The sequence below is a fragment of the Dipodomys spectabilis genome, unplaced genomic scaffold (genome assembly GCF_019054845.1).
Source record: "Dipodomys spectabilis isolate Male_0828 unplaced genomic scaffold, ASM1905484v1 ptg000002l, whole genome shotgun sequence".
NCBI classification, from domain to species: domain Eukaryota; kingdom Metazoa; phylum Chordata; class Mammalia; order Rodentia; family Heteromyidae; genus Dipodomys; species Dipodomys spectabilis.
This window is the reverse complement of record NW_024870679.1, coordinates 26,897,226-26,920,623: the sequence shown is the minus strand read 5'-3', so window position 1 is coordinate 26,920,623 and position 23,398 is coordinate 26,897,226. Positions and strand designations below refer to the sequence as shown.

Here is a 23,398-nt window from a genome sequence, read left to right as displayed (position 1 = left end):
TTATGGCTGTGATTCCATTTACCACTCTAGTAAAACTCAGTGGTCACTTGAAAAACATTTACTGAATATGTACCATGGCCATGGGCAGTTGTACATGTGTCACATGGTTATATATGAATGTGACTAAAATGGAATCCTAGTCTCAAAGAACTTTGTAGTTTATTTGGAAAGACATGAATAGAATCTTCCCAATGGACCTGTGAGTAAGTGCCTGCACCTTTCCAAAGAGTGTTATTTTCTGAGAAATTTCATCGTTAGTGAGTCTACACAAAAATTTTGAGCAAAGCCCTAAATTTGAGTCCCTTGTGGTTTCTGGAAGTCTTTGGGTTTAGTGGATTAAGGTCTTTAACTCTTATGGGACAGGCTTCTCTTTCAGAAATGCAAGGTTTTAAATTTCACTATTGATTTATAAACTTCCCTTTTATTTTCTTGGTAAATGATCTTCTCTTTGTCTCACACTTACTTAATTTCTGCAAACCTGTACAAATACCATTATAGATTCATACCACTCTTTGCTTCCCAAGATTTGCTTTTTAATAACAATGTGCTTAGCAAGGCCAGTTCTTCTCCAAGATGCCAATCACATACTATGCTTTTTAGAGATTTTGGACTTTTGTAGTTCAGGATTAGAGGAGTTTGGGATCTTGTATCTATTACTTGATAGTCCAACTAGGAAAATCTGAAAATTAATCCAGCCTATCTTCATTATTAAATCATTTACCTGAATACAAATCTTCATTTCTATTTATGTCCTCTTGGTTATTTCTGGAAAAAACCATGTTGTTTCAAGTGAAGCCATTTTTGTGGTATTCTTTGCGAAAACCTCTTAAGAGAAAAAGTCTCCCACATAACTGCTGGGGAAGGGCCTGGCTTTCTGCTATTGCAAATAATACCACAAAACGTAGTAGCTTGATGGAAAAAATAACAGAATTAATACCCTGGAAAGATGACTGTGGAATTGGAGTTGCTGTGTTACAGTCATGCAAGACAGTTATTTCCTGAGCACTTGCTGGCCATCTTCTAAGGGCTGGAAAACAGACTTTGGTACACGTCAGACTGATTCCTAGGCTCACAGAGATCTTTCTAAATGATATGAATGAAGGGTAAGTCTAATTTGTGTATACAGAGGTGTTCTCTTTACCTATCTTGAGTGTGTTCATATAATGAAGATAATTTGACATTTTAAGCTTCTTTTCTTATATATGGACATCACTCTGGTGGATGTTGTCAAAGTACTTATTAAATATGTCCATGTGCTTTAACCACTATTTTCTGAAGTTCTTAAAGATTGAGAAATGTCTGTCTAGCCCTGTAATTTTACAATCCCAAGGCAGATATTGGCAAGGCTCCTGGTATTTACATTTGTGGAATGACTGAGTTCATGCAAGGAGAAGCAATCTGAGCTACACATTTTACCTGTTCTCTTGGGCAAGAGAGGACAGTCACTGTGCTGGTGAGGTGTGACCATGTTGGCTAGTAGCCCTGTCTTTATTTTCTATTCTCCAGCTCCTTCTCCCTTGTATATGAGCTGTGTTATTTTCTTCTCTGCAATCACATAACTAAATTAGATAAATTCTTTGTGGAGAAAGTAGGCTAACGTTTGACATCTCCAACTATTTCTATGAGAGAAATGTAATACTCAGCAAACAATTGTGAGGTGCCAGGCTCTTGTTCAGCTTAGTGCATTCTTATATATCTGAATAAATTATTTACTGCTGCTATTATTTTGCTTTATCCATGTCACTGTTCTAAATATTTTATATGACCATTGATTTGGCATATGTTACTAACAAAGGAAGATAAGAGTTGAAAAAATACAGAAGTTTAACTTTTAAGTTCTTCTAAAAATATTATTTATTGATCAAGTTAATTTGCAGATCATTTGTACCATGTACACTAGTTTGAGTGATATTTTTCATTATATTATATTATTGGAATTGTTAATATAGAGAAACATTTCTATTATTTTTTAATTAGAAAATTTTTTTTGTTAGTCATGGGTCTTGAACTCTGAGCCTGGGTGCTGTCTCTGATCTTTTTGACTGAAGACTAGTGCTCTACCAATTTGAGCCACAACATCACTTTCAGTTTTCTGGTGATTAATTAGATAGGAGTTTCATGGGCTTTCCTTCAAGGGCAGGCTTTGAACTGAAATACTTAGATCTCAGCCTTGTGAGTAGCTAGGATTACAGACCTGGATTTTTTTTTTAAGTTTGCTATTGTTTTGATTTGAATGTAGACTTTCCCCAAAAGGTCCCCAAACAAAGGCTTTGTACTCAGCGTGGCCCCGCGGAGAGAAGATGGACACGTTGGCAGGTGGAGCTTCCTAGGTTATTGAAGTTGTATTCTCAAGAGGTAAATCTTGTGGCCCTCTTTGTTACATGTTGTAATAAGATTGCTATGAAAGCCTGATGTTGGTGGCTTTCCTCTCCATGCTCCTGGTTTGAGATGGAATCACTAGCTTGTTCTACCTGGGCATCTGCTGTGACCATTCCCCATGTGTCCTGAGGTAATGCAGCCAAAGGGTGGGCGCTGAGTCTGTGCTATGCTGTTCCATGCTCACCTCTCAAATGAAACCTAGTAAACATTTTCTCTGTAAACTTGCCGACTCAGGTACTTTATTGTCCTAATGCAAACGGGACTAATATAGTCATAGATTTGCTGAAGTCTTATGATTTCAAAGGTGTGTTGACTCTAATCATTTATTTATTTTTTGCTGCAAGGGACTTGTTTTTTTAATTTATTTTATTACAAAGATGCTGTACAGAGGGGTTACAGTTACATGAGTAAGGCAATGAGTACATGACTTGTCGATCATTGTTACCCCTTCCCTTGCTGTTGTCCCACTATCCCTCCCCTCCCACACTCCTCACCCTACCCCCTCTTCCCTATCCCCCCACCCCCGCAATCCCACCCTAAGCTGTAAAGTTTGTTTCCAATATATTGTCCCGTGGGTATCATTGTTGCAATGGGTCATCCTGTGTCCTTGTTTCACCATTTGGTTATTCCCTTTCCCCTCCCCAGATTAGACAAATGTATATACAAGAAGCAGGGTACCAAAATCAAGTACAGTGACAACAGGAGATATACCATAGGGGGAAGAACATACAAAGGAAACAAAAAAAAATCACATAGTACATTAAAGACAACAACAACAAAGACAGACCTCTTGTGTCAGTATCTTGGGGATCATTTCTCTTAGCATCATCTTATATGGTCATATGTACATAGCTTTTGAGCTATGATCTTCGTCCAGTCCGTGGGCTTTCTATTGATCTCATTAGCTATGTTCTTTGCCATTCAGAAGCTCTGCAGTTTCATGCAATTCCATTTGTCCAACCTTTCTTTGATTTGTTGTGTTTCTGGGTCTTTATTAAGAAAATTTCGGCCTGTGACAAGGAGCCCTATAGTTTCTCCCATTCCTTCCTGTAATGTTTTCAGGGTATCTGCTTTTACTTTGAGGTCTTTGATCCATTTGGAGTTGATTCTGGTGCAAGGTGATATATAAGGATCTAATTTTAGTTTTCTACAGGTGTTTAACCACTTTTGCCAGCACCATTTACTGAAGAGGCTGTCTTCCATTCTATTTTTTTTTGGCTCCCTTATCGAAGATTAGGTGGCTGTAGATCTGTGAGCTCATTTCTGGGCCTTCTGTTCTATTCCATTGGTCCTCAGGCCTGTTCTTGTGCCAGTACCAAGCTGTTTTGATTACTGTGGCTTAGTAGTAGAGTGTGAAGTCTGGAATTGTTATTCCTCCAGCACTCTTCTTTCTGCTAAGATTATTTTTTTATTGTGAAAATACTGAAGATTATTTTTGCTATTCAGGGTCTTTTATTGTTCCATATGAATTTTTTGATTGCTTCTTCTATTTCCTTAAAGAAAGGGGTTGGGATATTGATGGATTTTGCATTTGATTTGTAGATAGCCTTTGGCAGTATTGCCATTTTCATGATGTTAATCCTCCCAATCCAGGAGCATTGGAGGATTTTCCACTTCCTTAGTTATGCTTTAATTTCCTTTTTCAGGTTTTTAAAGTTTTCATCACAGAGGTCCTTCATTTCTTTTTAAAAATTTTATTGTTAATATGTTGTACAGAGGGGTAACAGTTACATGAGTAATGTGTATATTACTTGTCGATCATTGTTACCCTTTCCTTCCTTGTTGTCCCTCCCCCACTTCCCACTTCTTTAGTTAATTCCTAGGCATTTTATTTTTTGTGGGATTATTATAAAAGGAGTTGCGTTCCTGATTTCAGCTGTACTCTTCTTCTTATTGGCATACAAGAAAGCCATTGATTTTTGAGGGTTAATTTTATACCTGTTACTTTGCCAACGTTTTGAATCAGCTTGAGTAACTTGGAGTGGAGTCCTTGGGGTTCTTTAAATACAAGATCATGTCATCTACAAAGAGGGAGAGTTTTACTTCATCTTTCCCTATTTGGATCCTCTTTATGTTTGCACTTGTCTTATTGCTGTAGCTAGGCATTCTAATACTAAATTGAAAAGGAGTGGAGGGAATGGACATCCTTGTCTTGTTTCTGAGGTTAGAGGAAGTAGCTTTAGATTTCTCCATTAAGTATAAGGCTGGCTGTAGGTTTGTCATACACAGCTTTTATTGTTTTGAGAAATGTTCACTGGATTCCTAGCTTCTCCAGAGCTTTCATCATAAAGGGATGTTGGATCTTGTCAAATGCTTTTTCTGCATCTGTTGAGACAATCATGTGGTTCTTATCCTTGCTCTTGTTGATGCATTACATTAATTATTTTTTGTATATTGAACAAGCTTTGCATCCCTGGAATGAATCCTGTTTGATCATGGTATATGATTTTTTTCATACTTGTTAAAGTCGATTGGCCAGAATTTTGTTGAGAAGTTTTGCATTGGTGTTCATCAAAGAAATGGGTCTAAAGTTCTCTTTCTTTGATGAGTCCCTGTCTGGTTTGGGATGAAGGTTATGATGGCTTCATAGAAGGAGTGTGGTAGTGAACTTTCATTTTCAATTTCATTGAAGAGTTGGAGGAGTATTGCTGTGAGTTCTGCTTTGAAGGCCTTGTAGAATTCAGCAGTGAACCCATCTGGTCCTGGGCTTTTCTTGGATGGGAGGTCTCTTATTGCTGTTTCTATTTCAATGCTTCATATGGGTCTGATAAGTTGGTTTAACTCATCTTGGTTTAGTTTGGGCATATCAATATTTGCTGACTCATCGTTTATTACAGGTAACAAGTTAATTTTTTTTCTCTTCTAATTCTTAAATCTTATTTTCTTCTAATTCTTTTCTTTCCCCAGAGCTGAAGACCAAACTCAGGACCTTGCATTTGCCAGGCAGGTGCTCTTCCACTGAGCTAAATCTCCAGCCCCTTTTCTTCTAATTCTTCTACCTCATTTTTTTTTTTTTTTTTTTTTTTTTTTGCTTTTTGAACTAACACTACTAAGCAATTACAATACTGTATTTCGTAGTGATGGCTATAATGGTTACTCCTGTCATTTTCCAGCTTTGAAAATGCATTTACCTTTTTTTGATCAAGTAGATATTTAGTACAGAAGTTTCAATAAGGTCCCTAAGTTTAAGTTCTTCATAAGTAGCATAGTTTCTTATTCATGTGCACTAATTTCTTTTGAGCTTAGCAGCATGAAACAATGTTCATTGCATTTTTTTAGTTTGGTTCTGTATATCAGAACATATCTGGATGACTTTAACCTGGTACCCTGCTCAGATATCACCAGGTTGAAGTAAAGAGAAGAGTTGGGCTTTTACATTGCATATTGGTGCTTTTCAGAGCTCATTCACATACTTATCAGAGCCAGTTGGTCAGAATCCTAAGGTTTCCTTTTCCTGGATTTTTGGATCTGGTATGTATTTCTCAATAGTCAAAGTACAGAAAGAACATTTGTACTTGTATGGCTCTATCAGCTGATGGCTTCATCTCCTCCTAAGATAGCCTATATTCTTTTTCTAATGTGATTCCTTCCTAAACAAACTATAATGTATGTACTGAATCTTGTCTTGCTGGGAATCTCTCTGGTTCTTTGTGTTACCAGATAGAGTGGGTCTACTTTTAAAGGTATTATATGATATTATCTTAAGGCCATGTAATGTAGCATAGTCATGTGAATCTCATTGTACTTAGAAGCTTAAGGAGATTAGGTCAAGATGTCTCTTCAGGGTCATTTTAGAAGTTCTGTCTATGACAAGTACATGTTCAATCTTTGTTAAGAACTGTTGTATTTTTGGTTGTATTCCTTCATGCTTATCTCAACCCTTATTGCTATCATATGGATCATGCCTATATCCCAAAGGCCTATGTATTGAAGGCTCAGTAGACAGTCTGTGACACCTTTAGGGTATTAAGCCACTAAGGCCCTTGAAGGGGATTTTTGGGACCTTAGTTCCAATTCCCTATTTCTTTGCTTTGTGGCGACCATTAGGTGAAGACCTTTCCCTACCATATCATTTTGCCATGATATCTTATGCAAGAGCAGGCCCAAAACAATAGGGCCAATTGGTTATAGACTAGAGCCCCTGAAACGGTGAGCCCAAATGAATCTTCCTTATGTGTTAATTGTCTCAGATATTTTGTTACATAGATGGAAAAGGTACATACACTCATATGGATTAGAAAGGATCTATTAAGAATTTGATATTTAGGAACTCGGCACTGATATCTTATACCTACAGTCCTATTTACTCAAGAAGCTGAGATCTGAGGATCAAGCTTCAAAGCCAGCCAGGGCAGGAAACTCCATGAGACTCTTATTGCCAATTAACCCCCCAAAAGCCAGAAGTGGAGTCGTGGATGAAGTTGTAGAATGCTTATCTTGAGCACAAGGACAGTGCCCAGGCCCTGAGTTCAAGGCCTAGGACTAGAAAAAAATGACATTTGGCGCTAGATTTTCATTAACAACTATTTGGCCTTAGACAAGTAAGTAAGCTCCTTTTGTGTGTTTTCCCTTATCATCAAAAGGAGAATGTTATTGGTGCTAGCTAGAATTTTTTTCTTCTAGAAAGAGCATCAACATAATAATCACATATTTTCACTGTGAAGGTTCTGATTTTAGTTAAAAATCAGAATCTTTATTTAAAAATTTAAATGGCATAGCAAGCTTAAATAGCAAGTTTCATATTGTAGTAAAACTTATATTTAAGCCTTAGTTGATGGCTTCTCAGTCTTCAATGTTCTTAAACTGACAGAAGAATTTACTGTAATTTGTTGATTATCACTATCATGCAAATACATTAGTAAATGACAGCTTTTCTGAGTTCTTTCTGAAGTGGCAGTTAGTGGGATGTAGAAACATCATTGTAATTGCATCTCTAAAATCATGCCAAAGAGACATAGTAGAGATGTGCTTAGGCTAATTTTTAAGGACTAAGCTTATAACTTCAATAACCTAGTCTTTTTACCAAAAAGAGAAATGAAGACCTCCTGGAAAAAAAGTATTCTCACAATCCACCATATCTTTCTTTAATTACATTTTGTATGTAAGAGCATAAGGAATTTTGTAGATAAATGTTGGCTGTTTATTTATTTATGATGAGGATGAAGTCCCCGAAGCATGTTGGGATAGTTCTGCGTATTTCAGATTTTTCATACCAGTTGAAAACTATACTCCTACTATATGCTCAGCCTAGGGCCAAAGAAGAGGGATAATTTGTAATTTCTATGAATCCTAAAATTCCTTCTCATTCTTTTACTCCTTCTTTCTTTGAGTATTTATTTCAGTGCCAGTTATGTAGCAGACATAGACTTTGCACATTTTCTTCGGAGGTATCTAGACGATAGTCTTTTTCTTGCTGATTTCATTAAGCTATGGCATGTGCTTCAGATGCAGTTGAGAAATAAATACATGACAACATGACAAGTGAAAGAACCATGTGGGGTACTGATGTTTCACAGAGCAAATGGATTATGGATGGAACTTCGTGGTTGATATTTTAGGCCATAACATAGGATGTGTATTTAAAGGGCTAAGAATTACAGGGGTGAGAATGAATTGGAATAAATGTTTAAGCCAATAAGTTATCTAGAGAACTCTAGTAATGTTTATATTGTACCTAAGGAAGAAGTTTTTTAGCTTGCTAGTTAGGTACCACAAAAAAATCAAGAGTCTATATAATTTCAGAGGAAATAATTCAGGATTTTTAAAAAAGTCAACAAAACCTTAAGTTGTCTTGTCAGTGTAACCAAATGACCAGATTGATTCAAGTACAATGATGAAATATGACTGGATATTAGAAATGGCCATTTCTTTCCTGACCAGAAGTGTATATGGATTGCATCTTAAAATATATTTTCATTATGCTTCAGTGTTATGCAGTCATTGCTTGTTATTCTGGCCTAGCTCCTTACTAGCTATGTTCTAGTCTCATTTGTTTGGTATGGTATGGTATGGTAATATCTATAAAGTTACTGAAGAGCTTTGAATTAAGTTTGGATTGGCTTTTCTGAATACTTATCTTCTCTAAAATTTATGGTTGCTATTTGTTTTTAAAGGGACACCATTACATTAAAAATTCCCATTAAATGGCAAGTTAGAAAATGTTTTGGGAAATCATTCCAATATTCCAATATAATAAACCAACTGAGCTGGTTGGAAATTCCTCTCTGGAAAAACAATAAATTTCAAGATAGATGGTTTACTGAAACACCTTGCTTTTGCAAAGTGTCTGCTTTTTCTATAAAAGGAATGTTGCAAGCAGTCAGTCTTTTGCTCATGGAACAAAGCAGGTCCAATACTGCAACTAACTGCCAACTAGCTGTTTTCTTTTAAATTTATAGACCTGATGTTAATGATTGTTCTGGCAATGGTATTTAGACATTTTTTTGTTAAGATGAAAGTGTCTTATGTTTATATTTGGAGCATAAGCAATATTTTATTAGCTTAACTGTAAGTTCAATGGACATCATCATAGTTGGAAAGAGTCCGAATTTCCAATGCTTTTAAGCATAAAGTGCTTTAAATTCCTGTTACAACAAGACAGGGTATATATACAAACATTTTTTGATATCCAAGACTCTCATAATTTTGTCTATTGATTTTTAAGTTTTCCAAATTGAGAAATATAGAAATGATGGACTACGGATAGGAACTGGAATAATAGATAAATTTGGATTAAAAACAGTTAAAAAATGAAGTTGGAAAGTATATCTGAATTCCAACCTAAAGGATGAGAGGGAGGAGGCTACAAAAATGAAAGTCATCCCATTTGTTTTGGGGTATATATGAAAGAGGGAGAAAAGGATACTGGACATTGTCTTATATCACTTTGCATTTGTCAGATAATATTTTCTAAAATTACTTCTTAAATTTTGGGACAGACAGCTCTTCTTTGTTAGGGTATAATCACGATTGACAAATGATTTCTGGTGGACAGCTAAGTTATATGTGCTCAAATCTTCTGGTTTGTCAGTTATAGCTTTTTCTGTGAGCACAAGAGATTTGGAGCAAATACTTATTGACATTGGGTTTTTAAAATTATCCTTGAATACAAAGGAGTTGTCATTTAACAAGGTGGTTTATGAATATACTATATCTTGATCAATGTCATTCCTTTCAGCGTTGGTTTTTGTTTTAAAAATGTTGCTAGTGAAATAAAAGATTAGAACATGCTAGAATCAGCTAGAAAGACAACTAGACATCGAAAAACAGAAATAGAATTATAGAGAGTATGAAGTGTGATCTACTAATGCCCAAGAGGCCAATGTATGAATTCCTACTTAGCTCCTGCCCCTCAAATCTTGCCTCTAACATACTCTTGTTGGGTGGCCTTGGACAAGTTAATCTCCTTATGCCTTGACAACAATATCTTACAGTAAGTGATTGGCAACAGGATTACTGATATCAGAAAAATAACAGTATGAAAGTATAGTAAGTATTACAACATATGGTTAGTACACAGTTATTGTGGTATAATATTTCATCATCTTGTTCATAAATCTAGTATGTCAACACAGGCCTCATTCTTAGGAAAGAGACAGTAAAAGATCAGAGGCTTTGAAGCCTGATAGAATTGGGTTGGAATATTGCTTTTATCATTTTCTAGCAATGTGAATACAGGAAGGCAAGTTAACATCTTTGACTTTTTTTAAGGATCCTGTCAGGAAAATAGCAACTACCTTTGTAAATTTTATGAGGATTTATAGATGTGTAAATATATGCATATATTAATATACCTACAATAAAAATTTAATTATATTATATGTAATATACAAATTCTATATTATATATTTATTATATATCTATGGTATACAGTTTATATATATACATATAATTACAAATTAAATATGTATATATACATATATAGACTGCAAACGTAACTTTCTATTTCCTTCTTTTCTTTCTGTTTGTGTCAGTACTAGGGCTTGAACTTGGTCTAGGTGCTATCCCTTTGTTTCTTCAACTAAAGGCAAGTGCTCTACCATTTGAGCCATGGCTCCATTTCCAGCTTTTTTTTTAATTGTGGAAATGCCGTACAGAGGGGTTACAATTACATAGGCAAGATAATGAGTGCATTTCTTATCAAGCATTATTGCCTCCTCCTTTGTTTCCCCTTACCGTCCCTTCCCATCACCCACCCCCCCACGCCAAAGTTGTAAAGTTTCCAGCTTTTTAAGTGGTTAGTTAGAGATAAGAGTATCACTGTCTGGCTTAAAACCATGATCTTCATATCTCAGCTTCTGGAGTAACCAGGATGATAGTTGTAAACCATTGGCACCCAGCTCATTTATTATTTTCTCGAAGATATATTTGAATCACATTTCTCCTGTTTATTTTGCAGATCATTTCCTCTCTGCTATGCAAGAGTACAGACGTTTGTGAAGTGTTAGGGTTTAGGATTGTTTCATTCCACAGGAAGCAGCACCTCTATAGTGTGTCCTATTTTTTCATTTCTTTGCATCTCTGAAGATCCTTTTAGGTAGAAATGGTATGTGCTGTCAATTAGGCCATCAGTTAATCCTCTATGAACAAATCAAAGCAGAAAAGCACGAATCTTTGTAAATGTGTATGTTTTGCACTCCTGATGTCTACTTTGAGTGTGAGCATCATTTAAAGTGATTCCAGAGCTGGGGCACAAGAAATGCCACACACTTCTTCATCTTTACCCCCTGTTGGAAAATTTTTGTCTTCCCTCCAAATCATTCACGATATGCAAAATAATGTCTCCGTTTGAATAATTGTTAAAGGCTGGGAATGTAGCTTAGTGGTAGAGTGGTTGCATGCATGAAGCCCTAGATTCAATTCCTCAGTATCATGTACACAAAAAGGCCAGAAGTGGTGTGGCTCAAGTGGTAGAGCACTAGCCTTGCACAAAATAACCTCAAGGACAGTGCCCAGTTTCTGAATTCAAGCCCTAGGACTGGCCAAAAGAGATTGAATAATTGTTAATAAATTAGAAACAATTGAAATATTCTTAGCTTCTATAATCAATAGTGTAGAAATTTATATAAATTAGGTATGGAAAATGCTATTTTAAAATTTATTGTCAAAGTGATGTACAGAGGGGTTACAGTTACATACCAAGGAAATGAGTTCATTTCTTGCCAAACTTGTTACCCCCTTCACCATTTCTCCCACTTTTCCTCCTCCCCAGTTCCTTGTGAGTATTGTTGTTTCATTGGTTCCCCCTTTCTCCCTTGTCTCAGCAATTTATCGTTCCCCTTCCCTTCCCTAATTCAGATAAACACATATGCAATACTCAAGGTACCAAAATCAAATACAGTGACAACAGGGGATGAACCAAAAAGAGAAAACATAAAAGAAAAAAGAAATCACATAGTACATTAAAAACAACAATAACCAAGAAAAACTTCTGTGTCCATGCTTTGGAGTTCATTTTGCTTAGCATCATCTTATATGATCATATTGAGATATTCTGCTCATCTGCTAGGACTGTCCTGGACATATACTAATTATTACAAATGAAGGAAACTATGGGTACTCTGTTTCTTTGGGTCTGGCTTACTTCACTTAATATGATTTTTCCAAGTCTTTCCGTTTTCTTATGAATGGGACAATGTCATTCTTTCTGATGGAAGTATATAATTCCACTATATATATGTATGTATGTATGTATATATATATATATATATATATATATATCACATTTTCTTGATCCATTCATCTACTGAGGGGCATCTGGGTTGGTTCCATATCTTAGCCATGGTAAATATGCTGTGATGAACATGGTTGTGCTAGTGGCTTTAGTGTGGCATTGTTTGTGGTCCTTTGGGTAAATTCCCAGAAGTGGGATTGCTGGGTCATTGGGGAGCTCTATGTATAGTCTTTTGAGGAACCTCCATACATTTTGCAAAGAAGTCTTCAGCTTTAAATTTTTTTCCTGATTCCAAGATTTGAACTAGCTTGAATTCACTTAACTTGTACTCTATACTTGATTTATTTATTGGCTTGTTTATTTTTTATGGTTTGTTGGAGATGGCGTCTCATGGACTATTTTACCCAAATTGGCTTTGAATTATGATTCCCTGGATTTTAGCCTTCTGAGTAGCTTATAGGTATTTTTTTAAGTATATTATTCTAGAATTGCACAAAAGTTGTTTCCCCCCATGGAGGTTCTTGTAGTCACTGTTTCCATGATAAAATATTCTGTTGTTACGACTATTATCCAAGGTACTCAAGAAGTAGAGGTTGAAGGATTAAGCAAAAATCAGCAAATTAGCAAGACCCTATCTTGAAAATAGAATTAAAAAGTGCAAAAATGCCGGGTGTAGCTCAGCAGTGGAATGCTTACCTAGCAATTGCACAGAGCTGGCGTCAATTCCAAATAATAGAGACTACAAGTCACTACAAATATTTAATTCTAAAAATAGCCTGTTGAGATAAGGTCAATGATTTATGTAATATTTCTACCCAAACCTACCATTGAAGTTAATTTAAAATTAAATTTCTCACTTGCAAATACTTGGAGGTGCTCTGAGCTTTCAAACTCTAGCTTTCTTCAGACATGAGAAACTAACACGTAGAAGCAAACTAATGCAGATAAAACTTCTCTGAACATGGAGATTTCATGGAATTGAAGCAAGTTTTTCCAGGTGAATCTTCCCTTACATGGTGAGGATGGATTGTAGTTAGACTATAATAATTGACCTTCCATAGTTTAAGCACAAAATTAAAAAATTAGTCTTTGGACAATTAATAATATACCAGTGGATTCTACTTTTTGTACACATTCATTTCTTAAAGAAATTATCTCGGGACTAGTCTTCATTGTTTTTTTTTTTGGTCCAGTCGTGGGGCCTGAACCTCTGGGCTTGGGCGCTGTCCCTCATCTCTTCAGCTCAAGGCTAGCGCTCTAACCACTTGAGCCACAGAGCCACTTCCGCCTTTTTTTTTCTTTTTGTTTATGTGGTGCTGAGGAATCGAACCCAGGGCCTCAGGCATGCAAGGCAAGCGCTCTACCGCTGAGCCACCTTCCCAGCCACTAGTCTTCATTGTTGACATAAAGGAGGAATAAAAGTGATCTGCATCTTGGACTATGAGGATCTAGTGGGAAGTATGTGCTCCAATGACCAGTCAAGAATTATGTGTAATTTTTAATAGACATTGCTCATATTAAAATATGTGTTTCATCGACTAGTAAACATGACACCATGAGTTCAAGTCTCAGTATTACCTCCCCTCCAAATGTAGATGTTGATAAAATTCTAAAAAAGGGTTTTATCACCTAAGAAGTGGGACATTTCACCAGAAAGGATTTGGATTATGTATTATGTTTACTTAAAAAAGTAGTTTTGTTAAGGAAAAATTCAGACAAACTGTAGCAGAATCATCATAAACTCAAAATTAGTCAAATCTGAATAACTGAAATGTTAAAGTACTAGAAAAATGTGGGAAAACTTAGACTTTTAAATGATTGCATATATGATGATATGTAATAGTTTTGCACCTTTTATGTCATTGCTGTGCTAACTACCGCATAACTGTTTTCTTGTTGCTTTCCCTTCATAAAGTCTTCATTCATTCAATTTATTGAACAAATATTGGCCTTGCTATATGCCAGGTGCTAGGACAGAGCAGATAATTAATCAGACCAAAATAAGTACTTTCAAGAAGGTTATAGTATAGTACCAGAGACAAATAAAATCCACATGGCTTAAAAAAGCCAAGCAAAGCACAGCATTTGTTAGATATAATTTCTCTGTGTCATTGTCATCTAGTACAATACTTATATAGAGTACACAGTTAAGAACTATTTGCTGTTAGACTGACATACTTTTATAAAGGTTCAATAAATTCTTCAATTTGCCACAGCTGTTTTTTCTTTTTCTGTTTGTTTATTTACTTATTGATTTTATTTTTTTAGATTTTTTAAATTGTGAAAATACCATACAAAGGGGTTACAATTACATGGGCAAGATAGTGAGGACATTTCTTATCAAGCATTGTTGCCTCCTCCTATTTATTTATTTTTGAAACAGTGTCTTACTGTACTAGCCAGGCTGGACTCAACCTTGTGATCCTGCTGAGCTGATCTCCCAAGGGTTATAATTACAACAGTGTACCTTATGATTGGTTTACCACTGTTTTTTCTTGTAAATGATGGTTAGTATCATGATCTTAGTTAACAAATGTGCACAAAGTAGAATATGCTGGAATAATGACTGTACCTAACATTGGAGGGGCTCTGTTGTCAATGAATAAAGTAGCCCAGGTAGTCTGTTAATTTGGGTGATATGATTGTATTCTATGGTTCAAGTTTATGAATATTTTCTAGTATCATCCATATTTTGCTCTTTGAAAACTAAGAATGCACAAAATCCATTTTTATACATTTAGTTGACATTACTGTTTCTTATCTTTGTGTTTAGTTTTGTAAAGACTATCAGGTTACTGGATTGATTTTTTTTTAAAAAACATAGACTGTCCAACCATTTGGTCCTAGTCCTGTTAATTTCTTGGTTAAAATTGTAATCACTACTAAAGATGAACAAACTGTAATATAACAAGGAAATTAACATATCTTCTTTAGTTACACGTGCTGGATAGCTCTTGGAAACTACGTGAAAGCAAAATGTGTATTTATCAGGAATCTTTATACAGCTGTCTGGAAAGTCAGCCTGGGTGGGCCCGCCAGAGAAGAATGCTCTCAAGGCCTGGGGAGGACCTGTCATCAGTGTCCAGGGAGAAGGACTACAAATTGTGTTTGTCTGCCCAGCTTTCAGACATTCCTTATCCTGACCTCAACTTCCACATACCTCCTGCCAGTTTTATTAAAGCAAGTTTTTCAGGCAATTCTGGGTACCTTCCGTTCCTGTTTACTCACATACACAGATGTGAATAAACAATCCACATGACTTCTAATTCTTTTAGTCATGTGGTATATTTCCATCAACTCCTTAGTGGGGGATAGGGGGAAGAAGAACTTCCAAAAGTAATTTGCAAACTATTTAAAAATTAGTAAATTGGAGACAAACAAACAAAAGAATCAAACTTCTTTGTTCTTTGACTATCTAGTTAACCAATGAAAACATTGATATCCACATCAGTTTTTTATTCTATGCAACATAACATTGTAAAAATAGAAAATGTATTTAATAAAAATTTGTGAATTTTTAATGTTAACACCGAATCACCAACATTAATGCCTGCATTTCATTCTATTATGTGAAATTACCATAATTTATCTCTTCTACATTGATAATCCTGAATCGTGAAAAATGTATTATCATTAACAATAACATAATAGCTAAATAACCAATGCTTCCCCCAAACTAGGTTCTAAATCAACTTCTCTATGCTGTTGACACAGAAAGAAAGAAGAGAGAAGAGAGGGGAGAGAGGAGAATGGAGAGAGGAGATAGAGAGAAACACAGAGAGAGAGACAGAGAGAATAAGAGTGCACTTTGGAGAGAATGCTAGGTCCCTTCAGCACAGGACTCATCTTCTTTTCATCATTTGTGACCACACTACGATTTGCAGCTACCCACTAACTAAAGCTCTTCAAATGTGTGTGCCTCTAAAGCAACGCTAAACTGTTCCTTAAAATGATAAAGAGCTCATTTATTCCCCAAATCAGTGTCTTGTCTGGGCTATGACATACCTGAACATATCCAATAGTTAATCAAAAATGCATGTATTTTATACTTGTGAAGAAATAATTATTTTTCATCATTGAACCAAACGAAAACTTTCAAGCTAAGGGCTGGAAATGTGGCTTTTGTGGTAGAGTGCTTGCCTAGCATGCATGAAGCCCTAGGTTTGATCCCTTAGTACCACATAAACAGAAAAAAAAAAACAACAACACAGAAGTGGTGCTGTAGTTCAAGTGGTAGAATGCTAGCCTTGAGCAAAAGCTCAGGGATATTGCTCAGGCTCTGAGTTCAAGCCTCAGGTCTGGCCAAAAAAAAAATGTTTTTTTTCAAGCTAACATTGTCTTCTGTGGCCATCATTGTGTCCTTGGTGACTAGCATATTGCCGAGTATACAGAAGATAATTGATCAATAAAGAAAAATATAAAGTGAGGGGCTGGGAAGTTGGCTCAGTGGTAGAGCGCTTGCCTTGCATGCCTGAGGCCCTGGGTTCGATTCCTCAGCATCACATAAGCAAAAAGAAAAAAAGCTGGAAGTGGCGCTGTGGCTCAAGCCTTGAGCTGAAGAGCTGAGGGACAGCGCCCAGGCCCAGAGTTCAGGCCCCACTACCGGACCCCGCCCCCCCCCCCCCAAAAAAAGAAAAATGTAAAGTGAAAATATCTGACCCAGTTGAGAATTAAGTCTTGGTTCTGCTTTCTTCTAGGAGGAACTGGGCCTCTAAAGATAATCCTATTGATTAATTTTGGAAAACAAATGAGTCTGTGTTTGATCTAGATAATATTGTGCAGAAAATACTATTTTTATCTTAGTCCAATTTACTTACAAATATTTAGGCCTACAGTTTGGTGTCTTTCCTGGGAAAGACACCATTTCCCAAGTGATTTCAGCTCTTTTTGTGCCAACAAATCACACTGAAATTCTTCACTAGTGGGTGCTGCTATATTAAAACTTTCAGAAGCACAATACTAAACCCTTGTGATAGATGGTCATAGGTTTCTCTAATGATTAGTTGTGGTTTTAGAAATAACCTTAAGAAATAAAGACATAATTGAATTTATTGTAACACTTAGTACATTTTATGTAGCAGCTTTTATTGAATGTTAGATATTAAGAGTTGGTGCTGGTGGCTCATGCCTGTAATTTAGCTACTCAGGAGGCTGAGATCTGAGGACCATGGTTCAAAGTCAACCCAGGCAGGAAAGTCTGTGAGATTCTTATCTCTTACAAATCACCAAAAACAGAAAAGTGGAGCTGTTGCTCAAGTGATAGTGTTAGTTTTGAGCAAAAAAGCTCAAAGACAGATCCAGGCCCTGAGAACAGGTTAAAAAAATAAAATAACCTTTTAAAAGATGCTCATAGATATACAGATAAATGTACAATTATGCATTGTTGTGATGTAACTGGGCAGAGGCAGAGGCAAGTTGCTGTGGGAACACAACTTGGATTGATGATTCATTTTTCTGAGAAAAGTTATATGGAAATAGCTTATTTTTGTGTGGGGCTTGGATGGATAAAAGTTGGTCAGATGATAAGGGTTCAAAACAAATAAGAGTTGCAAAATCTCAGAAGGAGCAGTCGACCTGGACAAGTGAGGTTTTCTCTAAGATTTGGAACATAGGGTATTTTTAGGAGACATGCAATATGGAGGTATGTTTTACATGTACATCATCAAGAAACTAGATGAAGATGTTTTTCATGTTGTGGACAGAGGAAGTTTGGATAAGATACCTTTGCCCTTCAACCTTTGATGCCATCAGTGCAAGTAAACATAACTATAGAAGGCCTTTCTGTAAATGGTTTTCATTTTGTTTTTTTTTTTCAAAAAATTATTTATTTACATATTGCATATTTCAAAATGTCAATGAAATTTCAACATAAAGTTAGCAAATGCTTATAGACCTGCTTATCTCTTGCATTTAAGAAAGTTCCTTACAGGCTGAAATCTTGATGGCAAAACTTCAAAACCTCCATTCATTTGCCAAACTTGCTCTTCAACATTACTGTCTTTATTCACTGAAGATGTTGTTACCGACTCAACTAATGATCTTGCTTCCTCTTGGGTGCAATGGAAAGGGCTATCACACACCTGTACATTTGTGCATTTTATAGCTCCTCCATCGCACTTCTTCATAAGTAATGCTTTCCAACATTCATGAGCAGATTTAATAACTTCAAGAGCAAAAGCCTTGTTTTTGAATTCTCCATTAAAAGCAAACTTGTTTTCTGCTTTTCCTTCTGGTACTTTATAAAATCTGAGCCAATTCAGAGTAGCTTCTAAATAACCTGGTTTGAACTTCTCTACATCATCAATATCATGAAACTTTTCAGCTTCAGGATCATTTACATTGATAGCAATTAATTTCCAATCTGTTTCTCCCTCATCAATGAGAGCCAAAATCCCAAGGATCTTCACCTGAACCACTTCTCCTCGAGAAAGAACCTTGGAGCCTATTTCACAAACATCAATAGGGTCATTATCTCCACAGCAGTCTGTGTTCTTATCTTTCTGATTGGGATCTTCCCAAGTCTGAGGGAGGGCCCCATAGTTCCATATATAACCCTTGTGAGGGAAGATGTTTGCCACAAAGCGCAGCTTGCCATGCTTCGCGTCTTGTTTAATGGGATTCAATGGTTCCTTGGTGGCAATCTCCATTTTAGCATTTGTCCACCGAGGCACTTCCACGACCATATTAAACAAATTCTCATATTCATCATTCCGTGCTTTCTTCGTGGGAATGCCATTTTCCTCTTTAATATCCACCTTCAGAGGAATATCATGAAATGGGGAAATGTAGTGACCTGCCATATTCTTGACGAGGAGGCGGTAGTCCAGAGTGTGGGGCCGGCCGCGCTCCTCCGTGCCGAACCCCGCCGTGGTGCGGTGTGCCCCACTGCCTGACCTAGCTCCCCGCGGCGGGCCTGCGGCCGCGGGCCCCTGCGCACCACCCCGGCCCGAGCGCAGCAGCGCAGAGCGCGCATGGCTTAGACTCTTCATTTTGGTTTTTAAGTTCTAAAAGAACTTATCATTTCTATTTGAGTCCTTATCTTGGGGCTCATTTCGCCTAACATCAACTTGTCTGACCATTTCTGCTTGTCTCAGACATATACTAGTTATTGCAAATAAGGGAAACCATGGGATCTATGTTTCTTTGGGCCTGGTTACTTCACTTAATATAATGTTTTCCAAATTGTTTTTATTTCTTGCTATTGTTTCTAACATAGTTATAAGATGATTTCTTTGTTGCTTTGTATGTCCTTCCTCCATGGTATAATCCCTGTTTTCACTGTATTTGATGTTGGTATAATTTGTGGAGGGGAAGTGAAAAAACAATTGTTTAAATAAGGATACAGGTGGACCCATTGCAACAATGAGATGTACAGGACGTTATGTCGAAAAACGAACTTTACAACTTTGGTGTGTGTGGGGCGGGGCGGGGGGGGGGGGTGGGAGGAGATGAGAGGGCAGGGATGGTAAGGGGAAAAATGGAGGAGGCAACAATGCTTGATAAGAAATATACTCATTGGGCTGGGAAGGTGGCTCAGTGGTAGAGCGCTTGCCTTGCATGCAGGAGGCTCTGGGTTCGATTCCTCAGCACCATATAAGCAAAAAGAAAAAAGCCAGAAGTGGTGCTGTGGCTCAAGTGGTAGAGCGCTAGCCTTCAGCTAAAGAGCTGAGGGACAGCGCCCAGGCCCAGAGTTCAGGCCCCACAACCGGACCAAAAAAAAAAAAAAAAAAAAAAAAGAAATATACTCATTTCCTTGCTCATGTAATTGTAACCCCTCTGTATGGTATTTTCACAATAAAAACACTTATTAATAAAAAATAGCTAATCATTTCTTAATCTGATGGATACAATGATCCAAGCACTATTTAAAATTTCAATGTAATCTTTTATTCATTTATTGGTTATTTGTTCTTTGATATAAGGATTTGGAAGCCAAGGACTCATTGACTTCGGGCACATAGCTGGGGCCATTTATGGAATAGACTCCATGGAATGAGCTCTTTACAGTTGCACTTAGTCAGGAAATGGAAGTCACAAGGGAAATGTGGAGGTGGACTCATTTTCATGAGGCCCCAGAAAGTTCCATTGTATGCTTACAAGAATATCTGAGCCAAATTAAAATTTGGATGACATGTACATCTTAAGACACTGGTGTTAGCAACATCTCTTACTAATTTTAAGGAACTTTCCAGAAAATCTCATATGCCTTAGAAAATTAAGGTCAAATGCTCTAAATTCATTGTATATAATGACTTGTTAATTGATGAATTGATTTTTTTATGCAGTCTTGAAGCTTGAACTCAGGGTTTGGGAACTATCCCTGAACTTTTGTGCTCAATGCTATCTCTCTACCACTTGAGCCACAGCTCTACTTCTGGCATTTGGATTGTTAATTGGAAATACGTCTCATAGTCTTTCCTCCCCAGGCTGGCTTAGAATCATGATCTTCGGATCTCAGCCACCTAAGTAGCTAGGATTACAGGTGTGAGCCACTGTTGCTCAGCTTTGTTAACTTATTAGTAGTTGATTTTGTTTATATTTGAACAAAGTATTTCCTTTGGTGGTTTTCACTGAAATATTTAGAAGCATGTTGGCTTTGAGATGACTATCCCAGAAGCATAAGAAGGCTTGTCATTGCTTTCAACCATGTTCTCCCTTGAGTCATTCTGTGAGTGCACAGATGACAGACAGCAGCTATCATTTTTTGTATCTTTGATGTCAACTTAAATCTAAAAGATTCAAATGTTTGTGAATGGTTATACCATCACTTATGACTGTACAAAGTGACATCACTTTGTGGATAATAGAAGGAATGTCATTCTACTAAAAAATCTGTTAGACTGAAAATGTCTGTCCTCAACCAAGTTTTTTATTTTCTTTGTTTTTTAGGCAACCATGGCCAACATTGGAATAAATGGAAACCATTCTCTAGAGACGTGTGAAACAATACTTTTCGCTCTTCGAATGGCAACATGGAACCAAATCTTAGATCCTTGGGTGTATATTCTCCTGCGAAAGGCTGTCCTGAAGAATCTCTACAAGCTCGCCAGGCGCTGTTGTGGAGTGCAGATCATCAGCTTACACATTTGGGAGCTTAGCTCCATTAAAAATTCTTTAAAGGTTGCTGCTATTTCTGAGTCACCAGTTACAGAGAAAATAAATTCACAAGCACCTAATTTAATTGGATAGTAAGTCAGTGTAGGGCTAGAACAAATTTAATAGTTTTGGTCAAATTTCAGTTAACAAGATAAAGATATATATATATATATGTATGTATATGTGTATATATATATATATATGTGCAGCCTAACTGGAAAATTCAGACCTCAGCATATAATTTGGGGCGGGGGGGGAGTAGGGTGGTTAGTTTGGTCAGATCTGGCTTTTAAAATTTAAGTTAGCTGCCCGGATGCACATTTTCATTTGTTTTTGTCAACTGGAGGTAGAATGAAATAATGCTATAGGAGTCAGGTAGAAAATAACTGAGTTTCCCTGTGTGATTCATGCTTTTGGAATAAATGAATCTGTTGAGGCCTCGTGCATTTACTTGACATATTACTGGAGAACAAACACCTTAAAAATTCCTGCACAGAGATGTTAATTTGGGGATTACTGCTGTGCAGCTATTCCGAATAGGTAGGTTCTATGAAATACAGAGTCAAGTCTTTACATAGCCTCAATCCGTGCATGCATTATCATGATTACTGGGACTCACTGTGGCTTATAAACACCACTACTCTGCCAGATTGGCCTGATAGGAGATTGGCCTGCCTTTGCCAGATTCCTTAGAATGGGCCCATTCTTGTCATCTTGACAAATATGACTTCTCAATTTTATTATTTTGGAGATCAGTTGTTATTCTAAGATATTTTGACAACTTATAGATGTTCAATGTTTAAATAATCTCTCTTTATTCTGAAATAAGTAGTGTACTGGTACTCAATAAATTTTGGAGGGATGAAAGATCTATCTTAACACTGATATAGACAACTTATATAGATAACAATTCCTCAAGAGCTCTCCCGTGAAAAGTACAAGTGAAAACACAAATTCACAATGTTATGTATAAGGAGCATTAATTGGTAGAAGGTCTTAATTCTGAGTCATCATTTCTGTGTCAGAGAATAAAAGAAAGAGAAGACATCATGTTGAAAGGCTGTTTGTAGCTAGTGTATTATTGTTACATACATACACAACACACTCTCACACACACACATACACATACACAGGAAATTCTGCTGATGGCAGCTTCACCAATTCTGTATGGTCATATCTTCTAAAAATCTGTGTTACTAGTGTTGAGGAGGAGATTGGAAATTAGCCAGATATTTGAAGTTGTTTGAAATGGTTAACCAGAGACCACTAATAATGCAGACTTTTTTCTTGCTTGCTTGAATAATTTAATCCCCTAACTTTAGCATGCATTCAAAATGTTTTAGGCCAATCAGAAACCATGGTAGGTAGTTCTACTTTATAATAAGGAAATACATTTCTACTTATTTTTTTGTCAGTTGTGGGGCTTGAACTCTGGGCCTGGGCGCTGTCCCTCAGCTCTTCAGCTCAAGGCGAGCGCTCTACCACTTGAGCTACAGTGCCACTTCCGGTTTTCTGGTGGTTTATTGGAGATAGGAGTCTCACGGTCTTTCTTGCCCGGGCTGGCTTTGAACCGCGATCCTCAGATCTCAGCCTCCTGAGTAGCTAGGATTACAGGCGTGAGCCACCAGCGCCTGGCTGTGAATTCTTTTAGACTTAAATTATGTTCATAAATTTCTGCTCTTGATCTGGTAACTTACTGTGAAAGTTGTCAACTTGTAAATTTTGGTAAGTTCTCATGAGCAAACAAAGGAATTGAATAGCGTCACTGAAGGTTTATATGTGATCATTTTGTATTGAGCTAAAAAAATCATTCACACAAATACACACAGAGGCACACACAGGCACATGATATTCTTAATTTAAGACTCTTCAGTGATAAATAACATAAAATGGCTTGTTTTGGTAGTGTTGAGAGTTGAATCCAAGGCCTTGTGAATGCTAAGCAAGTATCTACTACTGAGCTACATATTCCAGCCAGAGTTCATTCTTACAAAAGTACATTAGATAGATGTGGGAGAAATATTTACCATGTTGAATTAGAAGAATTTCTTGGTACAAGTTAAATATGGGGTTGAAAAGTTTTTGCACATAAATTGAAGCTGACAGTAATCTATTGGTTATTGTAGTGCATATGTGTCTGCATGCATGTATATTATACGTCTAAAAGAAAGCTACTGCAATTTGCGATAACTCTTGCATTGCATAAATGTTCTCATGTGTTCATGAGCACTTCAAGCACAGAATTTTCAG

General features: G+C 36.7%; 2 protein-coding genes across 4 annotated transcripts in view; one reads left to right on the top strand and one right to left on the bottom strand.

The window, feature by feature from the left end:
* Window positions 1-21,394, top strand: part of Ptgfr (prostaglandin F receptor) — a 44,687-nt gene extending 23,293 nt beyond the window's left edge. For all 3 annotated transcript variants that reach the window (XM_042679295.1, XM_042679314.1, XM_042679305.1), the window contains exon 3: window positions 20,942-21,394. In XM_042679295.1, coding sequence (XP_042535229.1) covers window positions 20,942-21,241 — 300 coding nt within the window. In that variant the 3' untranslated portion in view covers window positions 21,242-21,394. The remainder of the gene's footprint in view (window positions 1-20,941) is intronic.
* LOC122107830 (inorganic pyrophosphatase 2, mitochondrial-like) lies at window positions 17,915-19,041 on the bottom strand. The gene has a single exon (XM_042679641.1). It carries the CDS (start codon window positions 19,039-19,041, stop codon window positions 17,950-17,952), a length of 1,092 nt encoding a protein of 363 aa, XP_042535575.1. The 3' UTR covers window positions 17,915-17,949.
* Window positions 21,395-23,398: the final 2,004 nt, after the last annotated feature.